At 42.4% G+C, this 20,509-nt stretch overlaps 1 protein-coding gene across 4 annotated transcripts in view; it reads left to right on the forward strand.

Annotated features, from left to right (window-relative positions):
- GADL1 (GAD like acidic amino acid decarboxylase 1) overlaps positions 1-19,782 on the forward strand; it is a 104,360-nt gene extending 84,578 nt beyond the window's left edge. For all 4 annotated transcript variants that reach the window (XM_006134301.5, XM_006134302.5, XM_089776616.1 and 1 more), the window contains one exon: positions 17,145-19,782. In XM_006134301.5, the coding sequence (XP_006134363.3) occupies positions 17,145-17,318 (174 nt within the window). In that variant the 3' untranslated portion in view covers positions 17,319-19,782. The remainder of the gene's footprint in view (positions 1-17,144) is intronic.
- The last annotated feature ends 727 nt before the right edge of the window (positions 19,783-20,509 follow it).

Below are 20,509 nucleotides of genomic sequence, written 5' to 3' on the forward strand. Positions count from 1 at the left end.
GGCTGCTATTTCGAAATACCCTATTTCGAGATAAAAAATGCCGTGTGGATGCAGTTATTTTGAAAGAAACCCCTTCTTTCGAAATAACCCTTACTCCTTAAAAAATGAAGTTTAACGGTTATTTTGAAAGAAAGGGTTTGTTTCCTCTTCTTCCATAAGTCACTGGGGATTCCCCTTGGAGTGGCAAAGAGTCAGTATTAACAGCTCTACCTAACTCTGTTCTGGAGATGTGAATGGGTGTGGCAATGGCTGGAATTTGCAGCTCTCCTATAAATCTCTGATTTGTGTAATGATCCTGGAGAGGGTGTTACAGTGTGTGCCATTGAACTGTAACTTCAGCATAGCTATTTCATGTCCATTTTCATGGCAGTTCTTGAGGCAGGTGTGTTGGATCATTTTATGCAACTTTGAGCAGTTCTCATGGTGCTTTTAATTAGGTTGTGTGCTGTGTCAGGGATCAGGAGAGCACAAAGCCATGCCAAAAAGAATTCAGTTACAGCTTTGGATCTAATTTAGAAACTTACTGAATGAATGACATTTGTATCTTTAAAAAAAAACAGATAAAAATTCCTGGTAATTGTGGCAAGGTCAGCAATTAAGACGAGGTTTGTACAGGGAAATCGGAGACATAGGTGAATTGGCCTGGGTATGGGATGGAGGTAACTGATAAGTATCCACTCTCAGACCACTGTAGAAGTTAAAAATAAATAAAAGGAAATTGGGATATGACTACAGAATATTTTACAGTGGAGATCAATGTACAAGGAAATACAGGGCCAAGCAAAATTCTAGGCTGCTGGGAATGTGATATAATTAATACACTAGTTTTTTTTAATTCAGTCTCATTTATAATTAACATAATAGCTCAGTGTGTGTGGAATGTTAACAGGAAAGCCTTGTTTTGTAGCAACTCTACATGCAGAGTGCCTCATAGTACTATGGGTATGAGGAGTTTATGCCATACAGAGTATATACATTCAAATAGTTGGTGTGCACATGCACATTAGGTACTTGCAGGTGGCCAGCTTGATGGGTGTACACATGAGTCATTTGTATGCCCCAGATTTTGCAAATCTGACTTTGGAAATGGAAAGGGAAGTGGGCCTGGGTTGCTACACGTTCCCCTGAGCCTCAGGGGTGCAATAAAATATACAAAAATAAAATGATAGAAGCAAAAATTAGTATTTTTGTCTCCTAGCATTTTGATTAATTATCAGACCCCTATGCAATAGTAATGAATATTGGCACAGAACTCAGGAGTACACTGAATGTAATTAGTTTTAACAGGATGGATTTTATAATACATGGATTAACATCTCTTAGAGCCAGATATCAAGATTAAATGTTATTTGAACATTGACCTTTTGTTGTCAGGTAAATATATCTTGAGTTTGCCCTTAAATATTAGCACTTATTTATTCCCTGTCACCAGCATCAGAGAACATGGAGTTCAATGGCCCTTCTGCTTTCATGTAGTAGCACTATTCTACTCCAGTTACAAGAAGGATTGGGGTCTAATCCTGCATCCTTGCCTCAGGCAAAACTCACGTTAGGTTTTCTCCCATAAAGGATTGCAGAGATATTAAAAAATCACTGTCATTGATGCTGGAGAAAATGGCACCACATTAGTGGTTTGCATCTGCCTAATTGTTTCATACATTTGTGGCATATACCTCTGCATTAAGATGTACCTTGTGTGCATGCTGATTATTGTACTTGTAATGTTTTCCAAAAACATCCAGCTTTCTGTTGTTGACTGAGGTGTAAAGTCTTCTAGAACTTTGAATTTTAGGACATCTAAAAATAGATCCCTGTTGAAATATAAGTAATTTCTCATTGGGGTTGAAATGGAATGAGTTTCTCTACCATGAACGTATAGTAGATATTTCCAATCACTCTATAAAGAGATTTGAGTAGTCAAAAATATCCAGAAGCCCTATAGAATTTAATATGATTATAACCAATAGGGATTCTTCTAAACTGTATAAGAACCACTAGAGAATTATATCCTTTCAGCAGAATATTTAAGCCATTCTACAAAGTGTAATAAAGAATTATGTGGGATTTTCAAATGTGTTGTATTGGTCTAACTCTGTTCCCGTAAGTCAGAGATGAAACTACCATTGTTTGAATGGGAGCAGAGTTAGATCAATGTTGATTAACTGTAAAAATTGTTCTTTAAGTCACTGATAAATAGATTAGTTCAAAACCACAACAGAAAGATTATTGTTCTCTATTAAATAGTACAGACCTATTTGAAAAAGGAAAGGAGGTTTAGCAGACTATCAAAGGCAACTTCTCTAAACGAGGTCATAACTACTTTAAAAGATCATCAGACTGTTTAGTCAGTCCTTCTCACAAGAATTAATATAGGTAGGTTTTTTTGGAATTTAAAAGCTGGCTAATAAGGTAGGTTATTCAGCCAGAATAATACAATGTGTTTCTATTAAGTCTTACTTTTATCACTGTATTAAGTAAAAATACAACTCCAGTGCAGAAACTCCCCAAAAGCAAGAGTTAGAAACTACTTTACCTTTTTTTTCTTTGATATCTCCACTGCTGACAAGTAAATCACAAAGGCCCTGATCTAGCAAAGCGCTTCAACATATGCATTAAGGCCCAAAGCCAGACAGAATTGCTTGTAGGAGAATTTAGAAATTGCTACACTGGTGATTTAACTACCAAAGATATTGGTGATAGAACTAAGAATTTTTTTGCATGAAATTGGCAACTTTTAAGGTTAATGGCAATGTCCAATTTGCTAAAGGATTCAGCTCCTGAGTAAATCTGCAAAGGGAAGATTCCTTGTGTTGCAAGCTGGCCCTGTGGCATGGCCAATGGGAAAAAGACAACATTCAGTCCAGTATTTTCTGCCTCACTGAATGTGGACTGAAAACATGGGGTGGAGCAATTGTGGAAGGGTGAGATGACATCTCTACATCTCCCAAGCAGTATGATGATCAGAAACAGCAGCAAAATTTGAGCATAAGTTATACCAATCTGCAGATGGAAAACTGTCAAGAATATGATTCCCAAGGCTTTTCCTGTGAGTTCTCACCTGCTCCTACCCCCTAAGACCAGCACAGATTGCTCCACTCTGGGTTTTTCCTTCCTAACTATAGAATCTTCCATCTCCTCCTCTCTTCTCACCAGCCTGAAGTCCAACTTGGTTCCTGAAACCCTGAAACTCAGCACTCCAGCATTGCTTATACACCTGATGTGCAACTCCACAGTGCTATTCATCTATTCTATCACCTGCAAACACCTCTGTTTCCAGTCTGCCTCTCCCCTACTAGAAATCTGACTGTGTTCCTCTTTTCTACTATGTCTCCACGACGTAATAGATCAATCCACTTGGGGTTGATTTAACAAGTCTAGTGAATACCAACTAAATTGATCACAGCTCATTCTCCCCTTAACTCTGGTATTTCACCAGAATGAGATGAGTAAGGGGAATAGACAGGAGAGCGTCTTCTGTCAACTCAGTGTGGTATGGCCACTACTAACATAACTCAAACTGTGTAGCTTAGATCGACCTGTCCCTATAGTGTAACCCTGCCCTAAGAGACCTCCCATTTTCTCTTTTCCTCCCCCATCGTATGCCTATAAATCTGACCTGCCCCTGATAGAGCATCTTTCCACTACAGCCACCTGGCATTACCCAGCCTACAGTGAGTCCCTTTCCAATGTCTGGACCCTTCCCACAGTGCTGTGGGATGTGAGAAGAGCAATGCTGATGACCCAAAGGGACATTTTGCTCTTTGTAGAGCTACGATAATTTTAGCGACACTTCTACATAGGCAAAAGTTGAGAGGGTAGAATACTTTATAAATTATGTCTTGTGGCCGACGCTACTTTATCTCCCATGGACCTAGCTGGAGGAGCACTTAGCCCTAGAAAAGTGGTGTGAAACTCACAGCTTGTGGGCCTTCTATGGACTGGAGCATATTCTTTCCAACCCAGGAGTCCCAGCAGCCTGGGGGAGAGCCTGTATCCATACCTGTCCCCCAAGGTCTGCCCCTTCCTGCTACCTCCTTGACCTTTCCCCCACTTGAAGGGGTCAGGATGCAATGAGGGAGAGGGCGGGTGGTGATGGGAAGGGACATGGACTTGCCCCTCCTCTACGTCTAAGGTATCGGGATTCCCGGATGGGATTGCAAATGTGCTCTGGCCTGTATATGTCCCCGGGGCCATAAGATGCTTGCAATCCTGTCTCCACAGTGAAGTGATACATAGTGAATGTTAAGTGTGCATTTAAAAAAAATCACTAATACTTATTTGCTTATATCGAGTACTAGAAATATGAAAGCTTAAAGCTTTTGCTTGTTTACTTAAAATATCCCTATAACAATGCTCCACAAAACTGCTACTACTATTTATAGTAAAGCAATAAAGATTTTATATGACTAGTTATAATATATTTAATGAGACTAACATAATTGCATTTCATAAAATTGTTTGAGAGCAATAACAATTATTAAGAAACCCATCTGGTGGCCATTCTCTGCCTTTGCTGCGAGAAATGAGCAAGATGCCCTTTGGGTCAGTCCTGCAAAACCTTCTGTGAGTATCCACCTTCTGTGAGTATCCTCAACTCCCACAAATAGTTCCATTGGCACCAAGAAGTAAAGATCAGCAAGGGGGTTGCAAGTATGTCAAGATAATTAAAGTCAAGGGGCCAAATTTATTGTTCATGTAACTCAAGTGAAGGTGGTGATATTCAGGGCTTGGCAATCTATTGTATCTACTTGCCCGTGGCGAGTAGATTGCAGCCCGGTGCCCTGTTTACCGGCAGCGCGCGCATGCACAATGCGGCTCTTGCGCGTGTGCAGTGTGGGGCTGGCAAGTGGCTTTTGCTGCGGTTCATCAAGCCCTGGTAATATTACACTAGAGCTACATGTGGCCCTGTGTAGTTCCCATAGGTTGCTTGTCACAGGAAATCCTGCAACGTGATCTGGAACTGTTAGCTTTATGATGTTTCTGTTTATTTACCCCGGTGGTCCCCAACCAGTAGATCAGGATCTACCGGTAGATCTTGGAGTCTCTGACAGGTGATTCTGACTAGTTTGGCCAAGAGGCTATCAAATGCAGCACTTCAGCTGCCCCTCCCCCTACTGCTGTGCACCTCCTGCCCTTTGCCTTGGAGCTGCCCCTCTCCCTCTGCCCCCGCCCCCCGGGAGCCTTCTGCTTTTGTGCAGAACAGGGAAGGGAGAGGAGGGTGCTGATGTCAGTATCCCCCCCTCCCACCCTGTATCCTATCTCCACAGAAAGGATAGTAGTGGGGCACAACAGGGTTTGGGATGGAAGGAGTTTGCTGGCTGCTTTTGAGAGGGGTGCAGGGCCAGGGCAGGGGTGAGCTTGCCCTAGCCCCACTGCACCACCGCCCAGGAGCCACCTGAGGTAAACAGCATTCAGCTGGAGCCAGCTGCGAACCCCTGCCCCAATCATGAATCCCCTCCTGCACCCCAAACCCCTGCCCCAGCCTTGAGCCCCTTGGATCCAAACTCCATTACAGAGCCTGCACCCTCTCCTGCACCCCAACTGTCTGCCCCAGGCTCAGCTCAGAGCCCCGCTACCATTCCACATCCCTTAGCCCAAGACCAGAGCCAGTTTCCCAACTCTCTGCCCCTGCCTGGTGAGAGGGAGGGAAGATGGGGGAAGGAGGGAGGACAGAGTGAGCCTCAGAGAAGGGGTATGTAGGAGGTGGGGCAAGGGTATTTGGATCTGAGGTAGATCTTGGATTGCACTTAAATTCAGAAATTGATCTTTTGCTTAAAAAGGTTAGAGACCGTGGTTTACCCATTTCTGGACATCTGCACAATGTAGTATAGGTTATTAATGATAAATACACAGTTTTTGGGGTGAACAGTGTTGTACTTAAAGAATTGCATGGGATATTTTTCAGGGGGATAACGCAGAACGCCGCATTTATTGGTTATATATTAACCAGTATTAATCAATACGGTATCATACGCATATTATATACTATACTGATGCACACACACTCTCTCTCTCTCCATCTTGCAAAAGCAACAAGGAGTCCTGTAGCACTTTATAGACTAACAGATGTATCGGAGCATAAAGTCCTCTGATACTCTCTCCATCTTGTTATTGTTTAGTTACCAACTTGTTGCTCCCCTTAACTCACTGGCCAGGTGAATTAGATGGGGGAGGGGAAGGAGCCGGACTTCTGTTGGTCCAGACCGATGCTCTGATAATGACAAGACGAGACCCCAGGGTCCCATGCAAGTCACCCCACATTTATAGGAGCTTCTCTTTCATGCGAATCTATGCACTTTAGCTTTGTCAGTTCTTAATTAGATCTGTGGCGTCCTCTTCTAGATGTTATCCCCATTTTCATCTTCAAAGAGAGTGTCAATGAGGGTGTTTGCTTTTAACTCCCAATTTGCTTCAAAAGCTGGTGCTTGCTCTTTGACTCCGGAGGCTGTCCATTTGTCTGATTCTTTCACAATGAGCCCTTGGAGTCCTTGGGTTTGGCTCCTATTCTTCCCCTTTTCAACTGTTGCAACTATTAATCCTCCGAGGTGCCTGCCTTCCATGCCTCATTCATTCTACATCTCATTCATCAAGAACGGAACCACTTTCAAATCAAAGGGGAAAGATCTATTCTACTTTTAATACAAAGGCATTTTCTTTACCTTGATTATTCCTAAGACTACAATGTTATAAAAAGATTAATACAAAGTTTCTACAATATAAAAAGACTTAATAAAAGTTTCTGTATTATGAAAAGACTTGAGATATTATAAAATGACTAATACAAAAAATTATCTACAACAGCATACAGTGTTTATTAGAACCATTTTTAAGCTGAAACTTTTGAGCGTATTAGGTTTATCTTTCTGATGGTACATTTCAGTTACATGGACTGTGGTGTAGATTGTAGCACTTAGCTACTGTTCATAGTAAAAATCAATTTCACAGATTGGTCCTGGAAAAACAGAAAGGTTTCTAGCATTTTCCCCATTCCACTCTTCTCCCACTCCCCAGTGCAAGTTTCTAGACCCCATTATGGAATGCTACTCCCCCCCCTTGCTTGGCCAATCAGATCTGCTTCCTGCTCATTCTCCATGCATACTCACTCCTTTTTAGGTAAGTTGCTTGCAGGGAACATCTTTTTGAGTTCCTGAAGGGCAAGGGTTGCAGTTTTGGCCAAGGCCTTACATGGGCTATATAGGAAGTATTATGGGATGTTCCTTCCTCCCTCTCTCCTTACCCACAGCTCAGCTGTCTAAGAACTGTGCATCTTTTGCTTATTCCGATTGTGAAAGGCTGCAGGTGTAAATTATTTTAGCGACTCCTCTTAATGTCCCTCCCCTCTCTCACATGCATCTTCTCGCTTACACCATGAAATCTCATGCATCTGTGGGGTTGTTTCAAACCCCTGATCGCACATCGTTTTAAAGATAGTGGTGGGCAATCAGACAGTGGCGGTTTGCCAGGGTTAGCCCATGGCAGGTTGCAATCATTATATTTACCTGGGCCTGCGTAGGTATGGGTGATTGCAACTCCTATTGGCCACAGATCACTGTTCCCAGCCAGTGGGAACTGCAGTTCTCTCTACTTGTGGAGGCATAGGTAAATACAATGGCCTGCCAGGGGCTAGACCTGCTGAACTGGGTCCAACTCACAGGCTGGTATTTGCCCACCACTGTTGTAAAACACAGAGACTTGTAACATTTCTAATTTCAGTCAGGAAGAGCTAACACACCACTGACAGCTAAGTCTATGCACGAGCTTAGGAGAAGATGGAAAGGTGTGACCTTAGCATGTTCTTGATCCTGCAGTGAGATGCATGTGAGCAGACCCTTCTGCTTTCTCTGGAGCCCTTTTGACTTCAGTGGAGTTCCCTCAAGAATGAAGGGTCTGGTAGTGCCCCTTACACAGCGGGGTCAGGGCTTGAAACATGAGTGTGAGGAAGGTAAGAGCATTACAGGTGAGGGATAAGGATGGGGACCGTTATTGGTTTTGGTTTTTGAGGGTGAGTAATGTGTTCTCTTTTAAATAGAGTGGTCAGATCAGACCGTCTTGTCTATGGTAACTGCACATTTTTTCTCTGCAGAGGAATTGCCAGCCACCTCCATGAAGGTCATTACTCTCCTTTACAAGACAGAAAGGATACAAAGAAACTGGCTTTGTTTTAATGTTCGTTTTACCTTTAGTTCCAGTTTAAAAATATGAACAAAGGCTCATTACTGCTCTCTAATCTTTAGTGTGATGCAAATACAGACTGTTACTACACTTGTACCTTATGCTAGAAGCTGGCTGGTGCAAGTGGAATAAGAGTTCTCAACAGTAGGAAACCATTCCAAGTTTTTGAAGAGAGATTTATTTTTTGATAGGAAAAGTGTGTTGAGTTTTTGAACTTGTCACCAAATAATGTGAGATTCTTACTATAATATACACCCACCACACACACTGCATGGTGATTTCCTTTTCCCAGTGGAGAAGGAAACAGAAGTTCATCTGTTTGTATGCAAAGTTAAAAAAAATGTGGTTTTGTTGTTGTTGGTATCTATTTCTTTCAAGATGTTGTTGTTTCATTCCTACATGAAAGACCCTTCCTTTGCCAGTATTGATAGACAGGGAAATCTAATCACTAAATACTAGTTTAACACAATGCTCTATAGCAGAACTGCATGTATACTATAAAAAGTGTTTAAAATGATTATTTATAAAAGCCATAGCACAGAACTGTCTTGCTACTGTTTAAACAAATCAGGATGTTTTTGTCCCTGAACTATACATTAGTGGCATTGCTAACCTCAGGGGTTTTACTCAGTGCTGGACTTTCCACATGGCTTGTTAATGAGATGATGATGATAAAGCAAAACAAACAGAGGACCAGGAATGTGTAAGAAAACAATATGGGTTTGACACAAATTACCTTACAATGGAGAAAAATGTACTTAAGTGACGACAAAAGTGGATGTGGGAGTGTCCCTCTGGGAAACTATATATTGCTCACCAATGTGCGTTTTTAACTGTAATGAAAACCAGGCTCGCATCTGTAAGTGCTGAGTCAGTTATGCTGTCTCTCCTGCCTCATCCTTTTTAAAAATGAGTGCCATAAATTTAAATAGATTTATCTGAAAAAAACCCGAGCGCCATAAATTTAAATACATTCAACTGAAAGTGTAAATTGAAACTAATCCCTTCACAGTAAATGATAGCTTGCATCTTTGTAATGGGATTAGTTGGGGGCCCTGTGTAAATATTGTGATTTAATCAAGGATAAGTCAAATGCAATATTGGGTAAGGTCACACACAAAATGCAAAGGTGATGCATTAGACTTCATTTATTCATTGCATAAATGAATGGCTAAAGCCATTGTTTGATGAAAGTTAAAGCTTAGCTAAGCTGCCATATCTTATTGGTCAAGAAATTTGAATAATTAATTCATATTCCTGGTGTCAGAAGTAATGAGTGGGAGGAACACACACAAATCGCTTTATGGTAGCTGTAGCACCACAGCCCCCCAGATCAAAGTGCACAGAGAACATCACTGGCAGACGAAAATGACGGAGGCATCTGCTTCTCATTTTAATTCTGTGGAAGCACTGAAGAATGTGGAAGTAGTTTGCTGTTTCTTTGACAAATGTATTTATTTCTTTATTTGTTGTGTGGTATGACACCAGGGAAATGCTGGCACAGTGATGTTTTGTAATAATTTATTAGTGGGTTAGGGCTGTGGGCCCAGAACAAATTCTAGACAAAAGAAAAACATGTTTGGTTTCTTACAGAGTGCTTTGGCTACAGAAACAAAGCTCTGATTGGAAATGCAAACATTCAGTATTTAGATTGTCCCAGTTGGGGTGACAGCTGACAAATGGCCTGAGTTTGTTTTTAATTATCACAGAAAAGAAAAGCTTTCACGTAAAGTCTGGAACCAATTTTGCCTCCCAAAGACAACAGGTTATTAAACAATGAAGAAATATGCTTTCTTCGTTTTTAAAATATATTGAGAGTCATTGCTTCCAAATATTTATGGTGAGTAGTTAGTATAGTGATTATAAACAACCAAAGTTGTCTGCTGACTTGGATATGGTGGTCAGTATATCCAAAGTTGTCAACAGTTAATACTCAGTGGTGTCTTTGAGTCCATAGTCATCGTCTGAACTTAGAACAGGAAGAAACTGGCAGATGTGATGTGGCAACTGTTTGCAGATCTCTTGGTAAAATACATTGTTTATGTTCTAGTAGTATCCGATTTGGGGGCCACACTGTAGGAGGTGCTGGGTGAACATGTCATAGGAGAGAGTCCCTGCTGAGAAATCATAGACATGACAGTACAATGCTGAGGGTGAGGGCAGAAAAATATAGTTGTTCCCATCTTACTGATGAGGAACTGAGCTACAGGAAGAAAAAAACAACAAATCGTTTGGTAGCACTTTATAGACTAACAAAAAATGTAGATGGTATCATGAGCTTTCGTGGGCAAAGCCCGGTACATCTAGAAAGCAAAAGTATTCCTTGTGACAGTGTGTCTCAGAGCCCAGGTGAACAGACTTGGGTTTGTGCTAAAAATAGCTTTGTAGACATTGCAATTGGAGCAGGATCCCAGGGTCTGAAAGGCCAAAGCATCTTCATGGCTGCTTTTAGCCCTGCAGCACAAGACCTCTCTCCACCCCCAGAACAGGGGATTCAGTTGACTCAGGCTCTGAGACTTGCTGCCATGTTTGTTTGTCTGCCTAAACCAGGGGTTGGCAACCTTTCACAAGTGGCGTGCCAAGATTTAACTTATTCACTTCTATTTACGGGGGCTGCATGCCACCGATAATTTTTAAAGTCAATAACAGTCCTTACATTTTAGCAGCTTCATTTAATAAATAAATTAAGATGCAGCTCTTACTGTTCAATGTGATCCTTGGCCTGCCTTTCCCTTGCTGAATTCTCCAGTCTCGGGCTTGTAGTTGGATACTTTAAGCAGCACTCAAGCCTCTGTTTCAGTGTTGCTCTGCCAGTGATGATGGCAGAGGAACGGCAGCCTGACCCCCTGCCACAGCAGCAGCTACCCCCACAGCAGCTCCCCGGCACTCCCATGCCACCCCGCAGCTCCAGGTCCAGCCCTAGCAACTGCCCTGCAGCCTGCCCTAGGAGCAGCTACCACACGGCCCTAACCCAGCTCTCAGGGCTGAAGCTGGGGCCATGGCCGTGTGGTGACTTCCCAGCTGTCTTGGGTGGAGGCTCTGGCTGCCAGAGGAGCTGCTGCTGTGGCCATGCATTTCTGGGCTGGCCCTGGAGGCTGGAAGAGCTGCTTCGCAGCCACACAGTCCCAGGCTGGCCCTGGAGGCTGGATGAGCACCTGAGGGGCTGTTGCTTCAGCCCCAGCATTGCCTTCCTCCCGCTGCTGCTGGGCAGGGTGCAGCCTACCCTGGTGCTGGAGTAGGGGGAAGGGCTGCAGCAGCACTGTGGGTTCCCTGCTGCGTGGGGGAGGGGGGACAAGCCGAGCTCCCTGCGTGACACTCAAAAAAGTCCTGTGTGCCACTTACAGCACACGTGCCGTAGGTTGCCAACCCCTGGCCTTGACCTACTAAGAATGATATGGCGAATCTGTGGGATGATTTTAATCACAAGATCATCCTCCCTATCTTGGACTTTGTTAAATATCTGTATGTGATTGAGCCCAATTGAAGTCAATAGCACTTATGCAAGTGCTTAAAGGTAAGCGGGTGCTTACATGCTTTTATGAACTGAGGCCTTGTTAACTTGCAGAAGGTGACTGCTGCATGTCTATTATGTAGCTGAATTAGCAATGCATTCAGTTATAAATATCTGTGCATTTGGTCCAGCCAATTTGAGCAGCAAGCAGTTTTTCATCACGAGAATGGTCAGCTACTCAAGGCAAAAACACAAATTTACACTGTGGTTTTGTGGTAAAACGAGATGGTTTCATGTATGAACTTGTTTTCATAGTTTGCAAAATAATTAAGGCAAGAATGGGAAATGGTTTACATTTCTGAGAAACCAAGGAAATGTGATCTTTCTCCATCTCCATTATCAGGGACATGTTTACTATCAAATCCTCTGGCAGTATCTCAAATTGGTAAAAGATTTATCAGAGATGTATCTGAACAGTTTAAATCCTTAATAGTTGATCTGCGGATCCCTAGAAAGTGTATGGATTTCACTACAAGTGTTTTTTCCCCTAGTTAAAACTAAAATCTTTTTGCAAGCTGCCATCTAAATCATGGATCTAGGGAAAATTCAGATAGCCACATCCTGCTCCCATTGACATAAATAGGGAATTCTGCCACTGATTTCAGTGGGAGCAGAATATGGTCCAGTGCATGTAAGTAACTATTGAAATAAAACAGGAATAACTTTGGAGTATGACACATGCAGCAGATTCACATGGCTGTGTGGTAGACGGTGTGTAGAATGTCCTTCCATCTTGAATGGTCCCATACACGTTGTTTTCCTTTCCCAAGAGTCAGCGTGGGATGACTTAGGCTTCTTAAATCCCTCCAAATTGCATCTTCCAGCTTCATTCTGCTCCCTTTTTATCCCCAGTGGAAAGGATTCTTGGTAGAATTGTTACAACAACCCTGTCATGTTCTGCTAATAGAACGTCCAGAACAAGTGCTGGCAGAGAAGCAGCTGTGCTTTATCAGTTGAAGGTGTTTAGCTTTCTAGTGTACTGTGATGGGATATGTCCCCGTCCCATTAACAGCAAGCCTAATGAGCATCCCTGAACTCAGGCAGTGCCAGTTAGGTGCATCTACAGAGCATCCATTGACTGGAAAAGGGACACTTAAAAAGGAGAAGCTGGCCATGGAGCAAGGTGGGAAAACTGCCCAATTAGAGAAGTTACTAGAGAAGCTTGATTATAACCAGGGAACCCAAGTGCAAGACAATGATTAGCCTTCCCTTCCGTCTCCACCACCGTTGGTTTAGGCCAGTGGTCTCCAACCTTTTTAACCACAAGATGATTTTTTCAAGTGCAATGTAAGATCTACCTCAAACCCAAATACCTTTGCCCCTCTTTCTTCATGTCCCTTCTTTGAGGCCCCACCCCTACTCCACCGCTTCTCCAAGGCCTCACCCTGCTCACTCCATCCCTATTCCTCCCCCATCCTCACTCACTTTTACCAGGCTGGGGTAGGGGGTTGGGATGCAGGCTCTGGTCTTGGGCCAAAGGTTTTGGATTGTGGGAGGAGCTCCGGGCTTAGCCCAGGGTGGAGGATTGTGCGCCAGCTGGGGTTTCAGGTTGCAAGCTCTGGGAAGGAGTTTGGATGCAGGGGGATTCACATCTGGGGCAGGAGGTTGGGTGTAGAAAGAAGTTCAGGGCTAAGACAGGGGTTCAGGATGCAGGATCTGTCTGGGCACCATTTAACTGAGACAGCTTCTGGGTGGTAGAGCAGTGTGGTTAAGGCAGGCTTATTCCTGCCCTGGCACTGCACCACTCCTGAAAGCAGCTGGCATGTACAGCAGTGGCTTCATGGTGCCATGTGCAGCCCCTCATCTACAGGCACTGAGCCCACAGTTTCTATTGGCCACGGTTCCCAATTACTGATCAATGGGAGCTGCAGGAGTGGTGTCTGCAGGCAAGGACAGCATGTGCAGACCCCCTCCTCTGCCTTCCTCAGAGGCTGCAGGGACATGCCAGCCACTTCCAGGAGCAGCAGTTACCACAGGGATAATAACTCCAATCATGACAGGTTAGGCATTTTAGAACTCACTGTTCAAAGACTTAAATTTAAGCATAAGAGAGAAATGAAAATGATGAAATGCACAGACCAGTCAAAAAACAAAAATAACCCACTTTGCAAGCAGTAAAAGAAGCAAAACCAACAGCCGCCCCACATAGGCGTTGGGTCGGGAGATGAGAGTGAAGGACAGTGTGTGTTTGTGAGAATGACAGAGACACACAGTGTGTGAGATTTACAGAGATTTGCATTGCCAAGCTCCCTCCATCCCCTTCTCTCTGTGTAGAGATAGGGTATCGAAGTGGGGCAGGGGGAACACCCTGACACAAGTGCTCCCCCTCTTCTTCCTCCCACACCCTGCACAGGAAGCAGGAGGCTGCCGGACGTCTGCTCCAAGTCAGAGGACAGGAGCAGCATGACAGTGGGTGGCGGGTTAACTGAAATGCCAGCACTTGATAGTTTCCCGGCCAAACCAGTCAGGATCAACTGTCAGAGGCTCCAAGATCTACTGGTAGATCCTGATCTACTGGTTAGAGACCACAGGTGTAGGCAGACACTATAGCCCTTTGCTCATTCTGAGTAGTACCTTAAGCCATGAGGTGTCTCATTGGCATTTGTGGGCCATGATGCAGGGTTCTCCTCAGCATTTGCAAGGGGATCACAATCTGGCCCTAACACTTCTGACACTGTATTGAATTTTCAAACTCTCACTATCAGATTTGTTGTGGTTATTGTCCTCTGTCCCCCAAATCTTTCTTAATGCTTCTAATCTTTCTCTTTCATTTGTATTATTAGACACAAGGCCAACTTCAGGGAACATATTGCATTCTGCACTGATAGCCATTGCAGTCATGTGCTTCATTCATACTTGTGAACTTTAATTAAAATTCTTACTATTGATATTTTTTCTTTTAAAAGCTAAATAAAAAAGAAGACTTAGTAAAAAGACAACGGGGAATAGGAAGTGGCAAACTACACTAGAGTGACGAATATTCCTTCTTTGAATACAAAATTGATTTTAAACTAAGAATATTTTGAGGATCCCTAGATAAACTAGTGTGGAGCTTCTAGAATAGTATCTTGTAAAATACATTGACTAGCCATGAGATGTTTACATCAAAACAAATTGCCTGAGAGTTACCTAGTGAAATGTGTATGCATATGTACCAGGGAGAAATAATGCTATTAAATAAAGGTTGGCACCTTCATTTTTCTTTTTGTGGATCCAATTTTTAGAGCTGAAATAAATTACTGCAGGGAACTGAAGCTGGATCAAAGCTCTATTAGTTCAGCCTAAATCCAAAAATCTTACCAAAAGGGGTGAGGGAAGGAACTATTCTGAAGTGACTGAATGTAGAAAATGCTCAAAAAAATGTAACTCTCCCCTAAAATATGAATCAGGTCAACACTTTTAGTCATATTCATAAACGCCTTAGTCATGCTTATAGCTGAGTGCTCTGGTCTCAGTCCAGCACAGAATTTAAGCACATGCTTCGCTGTAGGCATGTGAATAGTTCATTGGACACAGTGGCACTATTCACATGCCCAAAGATAAGACGTGGTTAAATACTTTGCAGGTTCAGAACCAGAGTGCTCGGCATCTTGCAGGATACGGGCATACGGACCCTATTCAGCAAGTCTTTTTCATGATTACTGTGCACTGGGGTTACTTGCAGGGTAACATGCTACCCACATGAATAAGTATGTCAGTACTAGGCACTAAGAAAACAATAAAGACTAAGGGCAAAGTCCTGGCCACATATAAGTCAATAGGAATTTTGCCATTGACTTCAGTGGGACCAGATTTCAACCTGGATGCTATGCTTAGCTGCCTCCTGTTCAGCTGTGCAGAACGCACACAGAGCGCAGTGCATACTCTTCAGCTGCTCTTCCTCTTAGCGAGTAGTTGGGGAGGGGGCAGAATCAGTTTCACTATCACAGGCAGAGATCCGGGAGATCAACTGTGACCTTTTGAGGGCAGCAGTAACTTAATTTCTCCTTGTACCTCATACTCTTTCAGCATACAGTATGAAGGGGCTGCTGCAGTTCATGCACCAGTTCCTGCTCAAGCTGAGCCTAAAGCAGTGGTGGGCAAATTCCGGCTCATGGGCCAGTTCCAATCTGCCAGGCTTAGCCCCTGGCCGGCCCCCACCACCACTATATTTACTTGTGCCTCCGCAGGTACAGGAGATCATAGCTCCCATTGGCTGGGAACGGTGGTCCACAGCCAATGAGAGCTGCGATCGCCTGTACCTGCAGGTAAATATAGCGGCAACAGCTCACCAGGGGCTAACCCTGGGGACATGCCGCAGTTTTATTGCCCACGCATGGCCTAAAAGTACAGACTAGCCTTAGAGATGGAAACTCAAGGCAGGTGCTGATGGATTAATAACCAGCTTGGAGAAATAATTGGACTGATTGTAAAGGCCCCAGGAAAATGTCCTGAGGCTCAGTTATTGTTATGATACAAGATGAAACAGGCATGGACTGAAACCATTCACACTCAGTTAAATCCAGAGTTACTCCACAGACATGAAGGTCTGGTGGTAGTTGAGATCAGTATCTGGCACTTGCAGTTTTGATTTTTTTTTTTTTTTTTTTTTTTTTGTTTTGTTACTGGTCCAGTTCTAAGAGGTATACATTGCTGAGGGGACATTTCTGAAGTGGCTGCTCTGCACATTAGCTAAGAGTTATTTGTCAGCATTTATTTCTATTTATAATGAAATACAGTTATAAAAAGCAGCAGCCAGGGAGGGACAGGTTCTAGGTTTGATTTTGATTTTGATGTATTACTCATTGCAATATTTCATACTGCTGATTGATAATGTAGCGCATAAATAAGGCATTTGGTTGTGGGAACCATCATTCACCTACTTAGGGTGCACATTAGAAGTCAAAGATTAATTAGTTAGTATTTTCATAGATGTTTGAAAATGTAAATTGTTTTTTAAATTAATAGAGGCTATGTCCATGAATGGCTATTAGCCTGTATGGGTAGGGGTAGAGTCCCTAGCCTCTGTTTGCCAGAAGCTGGGGATGGGCAACGGGATGGATCACTCCGTGATTACCTATTCCATTTGTTCCTTCAACACACCTAGCACTGGCCAGGGTGGAAAGACAGGATGCTGGGCTAGATGGACGTTTGGCCTGACCCAGTATGGCTGTTCTTACGTAGAAAGATATATATGCAAAGGCCCAGTCCTGATTTCCCTTACTCATGGAAAGAATTCTTCTGTGGGTTGAACCATTGAAATCAGTGGGCCAGTTCACATAAGTAAAGGATAGCAAGATCTTGTCCAAACTCAGCGGTTCTCAGTCTGTTTCTAGCTAGACAACATTTTCCACACTGGGGGCCCTCCTTCCCATTTAGCGATATGCAAGACAAAGTGGTCACGACTTCCAAGCTGGGAACCCCTATCCTGGTGCTACATATGATTACAACTTTAAACACCTTTTCTCTTCCCTTACTGTAGGTTGCTCCTGTAATTAAAGAGAGAATGATGAAGAAGGGCAGCATGATGTTAGGGTACCAACCCCACCGTGGCAAAGTCAACTTCTTTCGCCAGGTAGTGATCAGTCCCCAGGTGAGCCGTGAAGACATGGACTTCCTGCTGGATGAGATCGACTCGCTTGGCAGAGACTTGTAGCTGTAGTTTAACAGCACCAGGCACTGCTTATATGCATGATGTTTACAGATCAAGAATGCTTGTAGCACACTGGTATTATATTTTATAACAGGTAGTTGAAAGTTCAACAAGTAGCGGTACTTAGGATTTTGCTGGTAGAGTTCCTCTGGACTTGAGCATCTGAGCATACAGTGGTCATAACTGAGCCACTGCTTACAGCAGCTGAATAAGGGGCACCATCATTCCCATTCTGAGAAGAGTAACCTTCTGGTGATGCTTCTGATAATGACCTTCTGTAGGCTAATCGGGCAAGTATCTGGTACGTACCGGTGGAGAGAGTGGGCCAGATTGGCCACTGACATAAGCAGGTATGACATCATTAACTTCAGTGCAGTCATGCCTGCTTATGTCAGCCATGAATTTAGCTCAGTGAGTATTAAAATCAAAGCACATCTCTAATCCGTTAATATATTAGCCTGGCATGCGTTTAAGGGTAAAGGCCCATCAGGTGATTTGAACTAGTTATGCCTGATGTTAGGGGTCCTGTAGTTCTCTCAGTGAAAACTCCTAAACCAGTAAATTGCCCAGCACAAAATGGGCCCAATCAGCATTTGCCCACCCATAAACTTACCATGATTTTAGCAGAGCTGAGAATGTTGGAATGGAGATACCATTTAAAAACTTTTTGTCAACAGGAAATATGTACAATATCTGAACTACTGTTCATATTTCCTTTCTTTTTGAAGGATAAACATTTCTTTAGCAACTTTAGATGTGCATAAAAATGTTAACCAAAGCATTAGAAAAGTATATTTATCTCAAAGGGGTGTATTTTTATGCAGGATAGCTACTTATTAAGAATTGACATAAGAAAGCATTGTATTTATTATGGTCTCTTAAGACTTTCCGACAGATTTAAAAAACGCTAGCGCCTGTGTGATTAATGTGTAATTCTTTTTTGGCATTAAACTTAAGCTGCTGAGTAAGTTAAAATTTGTTTGTGATTTTAGCATATGAACATTGTTAAAAAAATAAGTGAAACACCAAAATTAACGTCTACTCTTTATAGTTATTCATAATTACAGTATATTTGGACAAATACTTTTGAGTGAGCTAGTTTAATTTTTCTATCTATAAAATGATTATTTCAGTCATAAAAATAGATAGAAATCATAAATGCATCGTGGTATGGGATGCTAGCAGTAAACTTAAGGCAGTGGCTACATTTTTCACTTATAATTTGTGACACCTGTGATGTGTTTTCTTTGTTTCATGATCTGTCTTTGAGGAAGCACTGACCAATATGAATTTTTGTGTTCTCACGTCTGTATTGATGAAAGCAGTCTTTAAATGCAGTTCTTGACGTTTTCATTTAATATATTGTGGTAGGATCCAGTATTGTAGAACATTCCCATTTTCAGTCTCCAGGACACCACTGTGGAAAGTTTAAGTAAGTCAGTATAAGTCACACTATCAGAGCAGTAGATGAGAATAAGAGCTTGACAGACCTCTGTAGAGTATACTGAGACTGGATAGTTTTGAGCCTTAGTACACTATTGATATTACTGGGGCATTCTTATAAAAATCATTTGCATAACATAATCCTTTATTTTTGCCCTTTAATGCTTACTGATTCACATAAGCAAACACTATCTATGGCTTCTGGGTTTACCAGCCATCGTAACAACATAATTTAAAACCCTGACCCAGCCAAGGACTCCAGTACCTGCTTGAAGTTGAGCACTTGGTAGTTCAGGGCCCCATTCCTCTGATAGACAGCCAGGCACTCTTAACTGGTATGTAAAGAACCTATAGAGCACTGAGTTATCAGAATTGCTTTGCGACTGCTTCTTGAGATAGATACCCTAGAGTAACCATACACTCTTTTGTTTTTTGTTTTTGTCTGAGTAAGAAAAGTGTCAGAACTTTCTAATTCTGGCCCAGGTTCTGAGCTGAGAATCTCAATGAGTTGAATAAAGCTATCCCACCGTACACCAGCTGAGGATTTGGTCCTCTGTATTTACTACTAGTAAATCGCGTCCCCATGCTATTTTGTTCCTCTTAACATATTGCTGCTTTCCTTTATTTCTAGTGATTTGAGACAGTCACAGTACACTTGTGTTTGTCTGTCTGAAATACCACTGTTCTAATTCTGTCATAGTAGTAGCTGTATATTTAAACAAAAGCCAAAATCAACTTTTTTTGAATATTTGCACAAAATATTTCTTAGACTTACACTTGCACTGTATTTGGTTTCTTGAAAGATGAAGGTTAACCTTACAGTATGATGGAATTAACTTATTTGAATTCTGTATTTTCTCTGTTGTCGGTTCCCTGTAACACCCAAGGTATGTAATAAGAAGGTCTTGCTTCGGATTGTAATGGCATTTTCTTATAGTAGCTTATTTAGATTTAATAAATGCAAAATGTCTATTTTTAGTCGATAAATTGAATAAAAAGTAAAGTTAATTGACACTCTTAAAAAGCCAGGCAGTGTTTTTAATTTGCAAATCTAAAAACCACAAATAAAAATGTTGCCTTTAAAGAAGGGGAAAGGGTGAGTGCTCCAGATGGAAGAAACAGCATGGGTTTGAGCATGTCAGGTGCGTTCTACCTGGGCTGCAGGCTAGGGGTTATTAATATGCTGTGACAGAAGAACACTGCCCATACTATTTTTGATAAATACCTGGCATAAGCAAGTCTGGTAATTACTCCTCTTCTCAATTAAGCTGTCGAATGCAGAAGTTAAACTGTCTTTGTAGCAAATGGAAGTTTCAATTTTCTGAAATATCCCAGGTGAAAATGAATGGCTCGCTTAGTTCCTTTTCTGGTCAGGGAATTACCATCAGAACACTGAGGCAGATTCTTCCAGGGCTGAGATATAACTCAAGGCAGAATATGACTCACTGTCTTTGATTTCCTTTCTCATAATTACTGGGGTCTCACTATCCAAATGGCTTTAGATATGTGCATTTATGATTCACATACTTGGATTTGTTATTGCAGTGTTATCTGTGGTAAAGGACGTTCCTAGAATGTGAGGTTACAGTGAGCCCAATTGTGCCCTCATCTAAGTGTAAGCATATTGCAGTAATTTAGGGTATGTCTACACTAGCTCCCTAGTTTGAACTAGGGTGGCTAATGTAGGGCTTCGAACTTGCAAATGAAGCCCGGGATTTAAATATCCTGGGCTCCATTTGCTTGTTCCCGGG

The sequence above is a fragment of the Pelodiscus sinensis genome, chromosome 2, assembly GCF_052426305.1.
Source record: "Pelodiscus sinensis isolate ZL-2025 chromosome 2, ASM5242630v1, whole genome shotgun sequence".
Classification (NCBI taxonomy): domain Eukaryota; kingdom Metazoa; phylum Chordata; order Testudines; family Trionychidae; genus Pelodiscus; species Pelodiscus sinensis.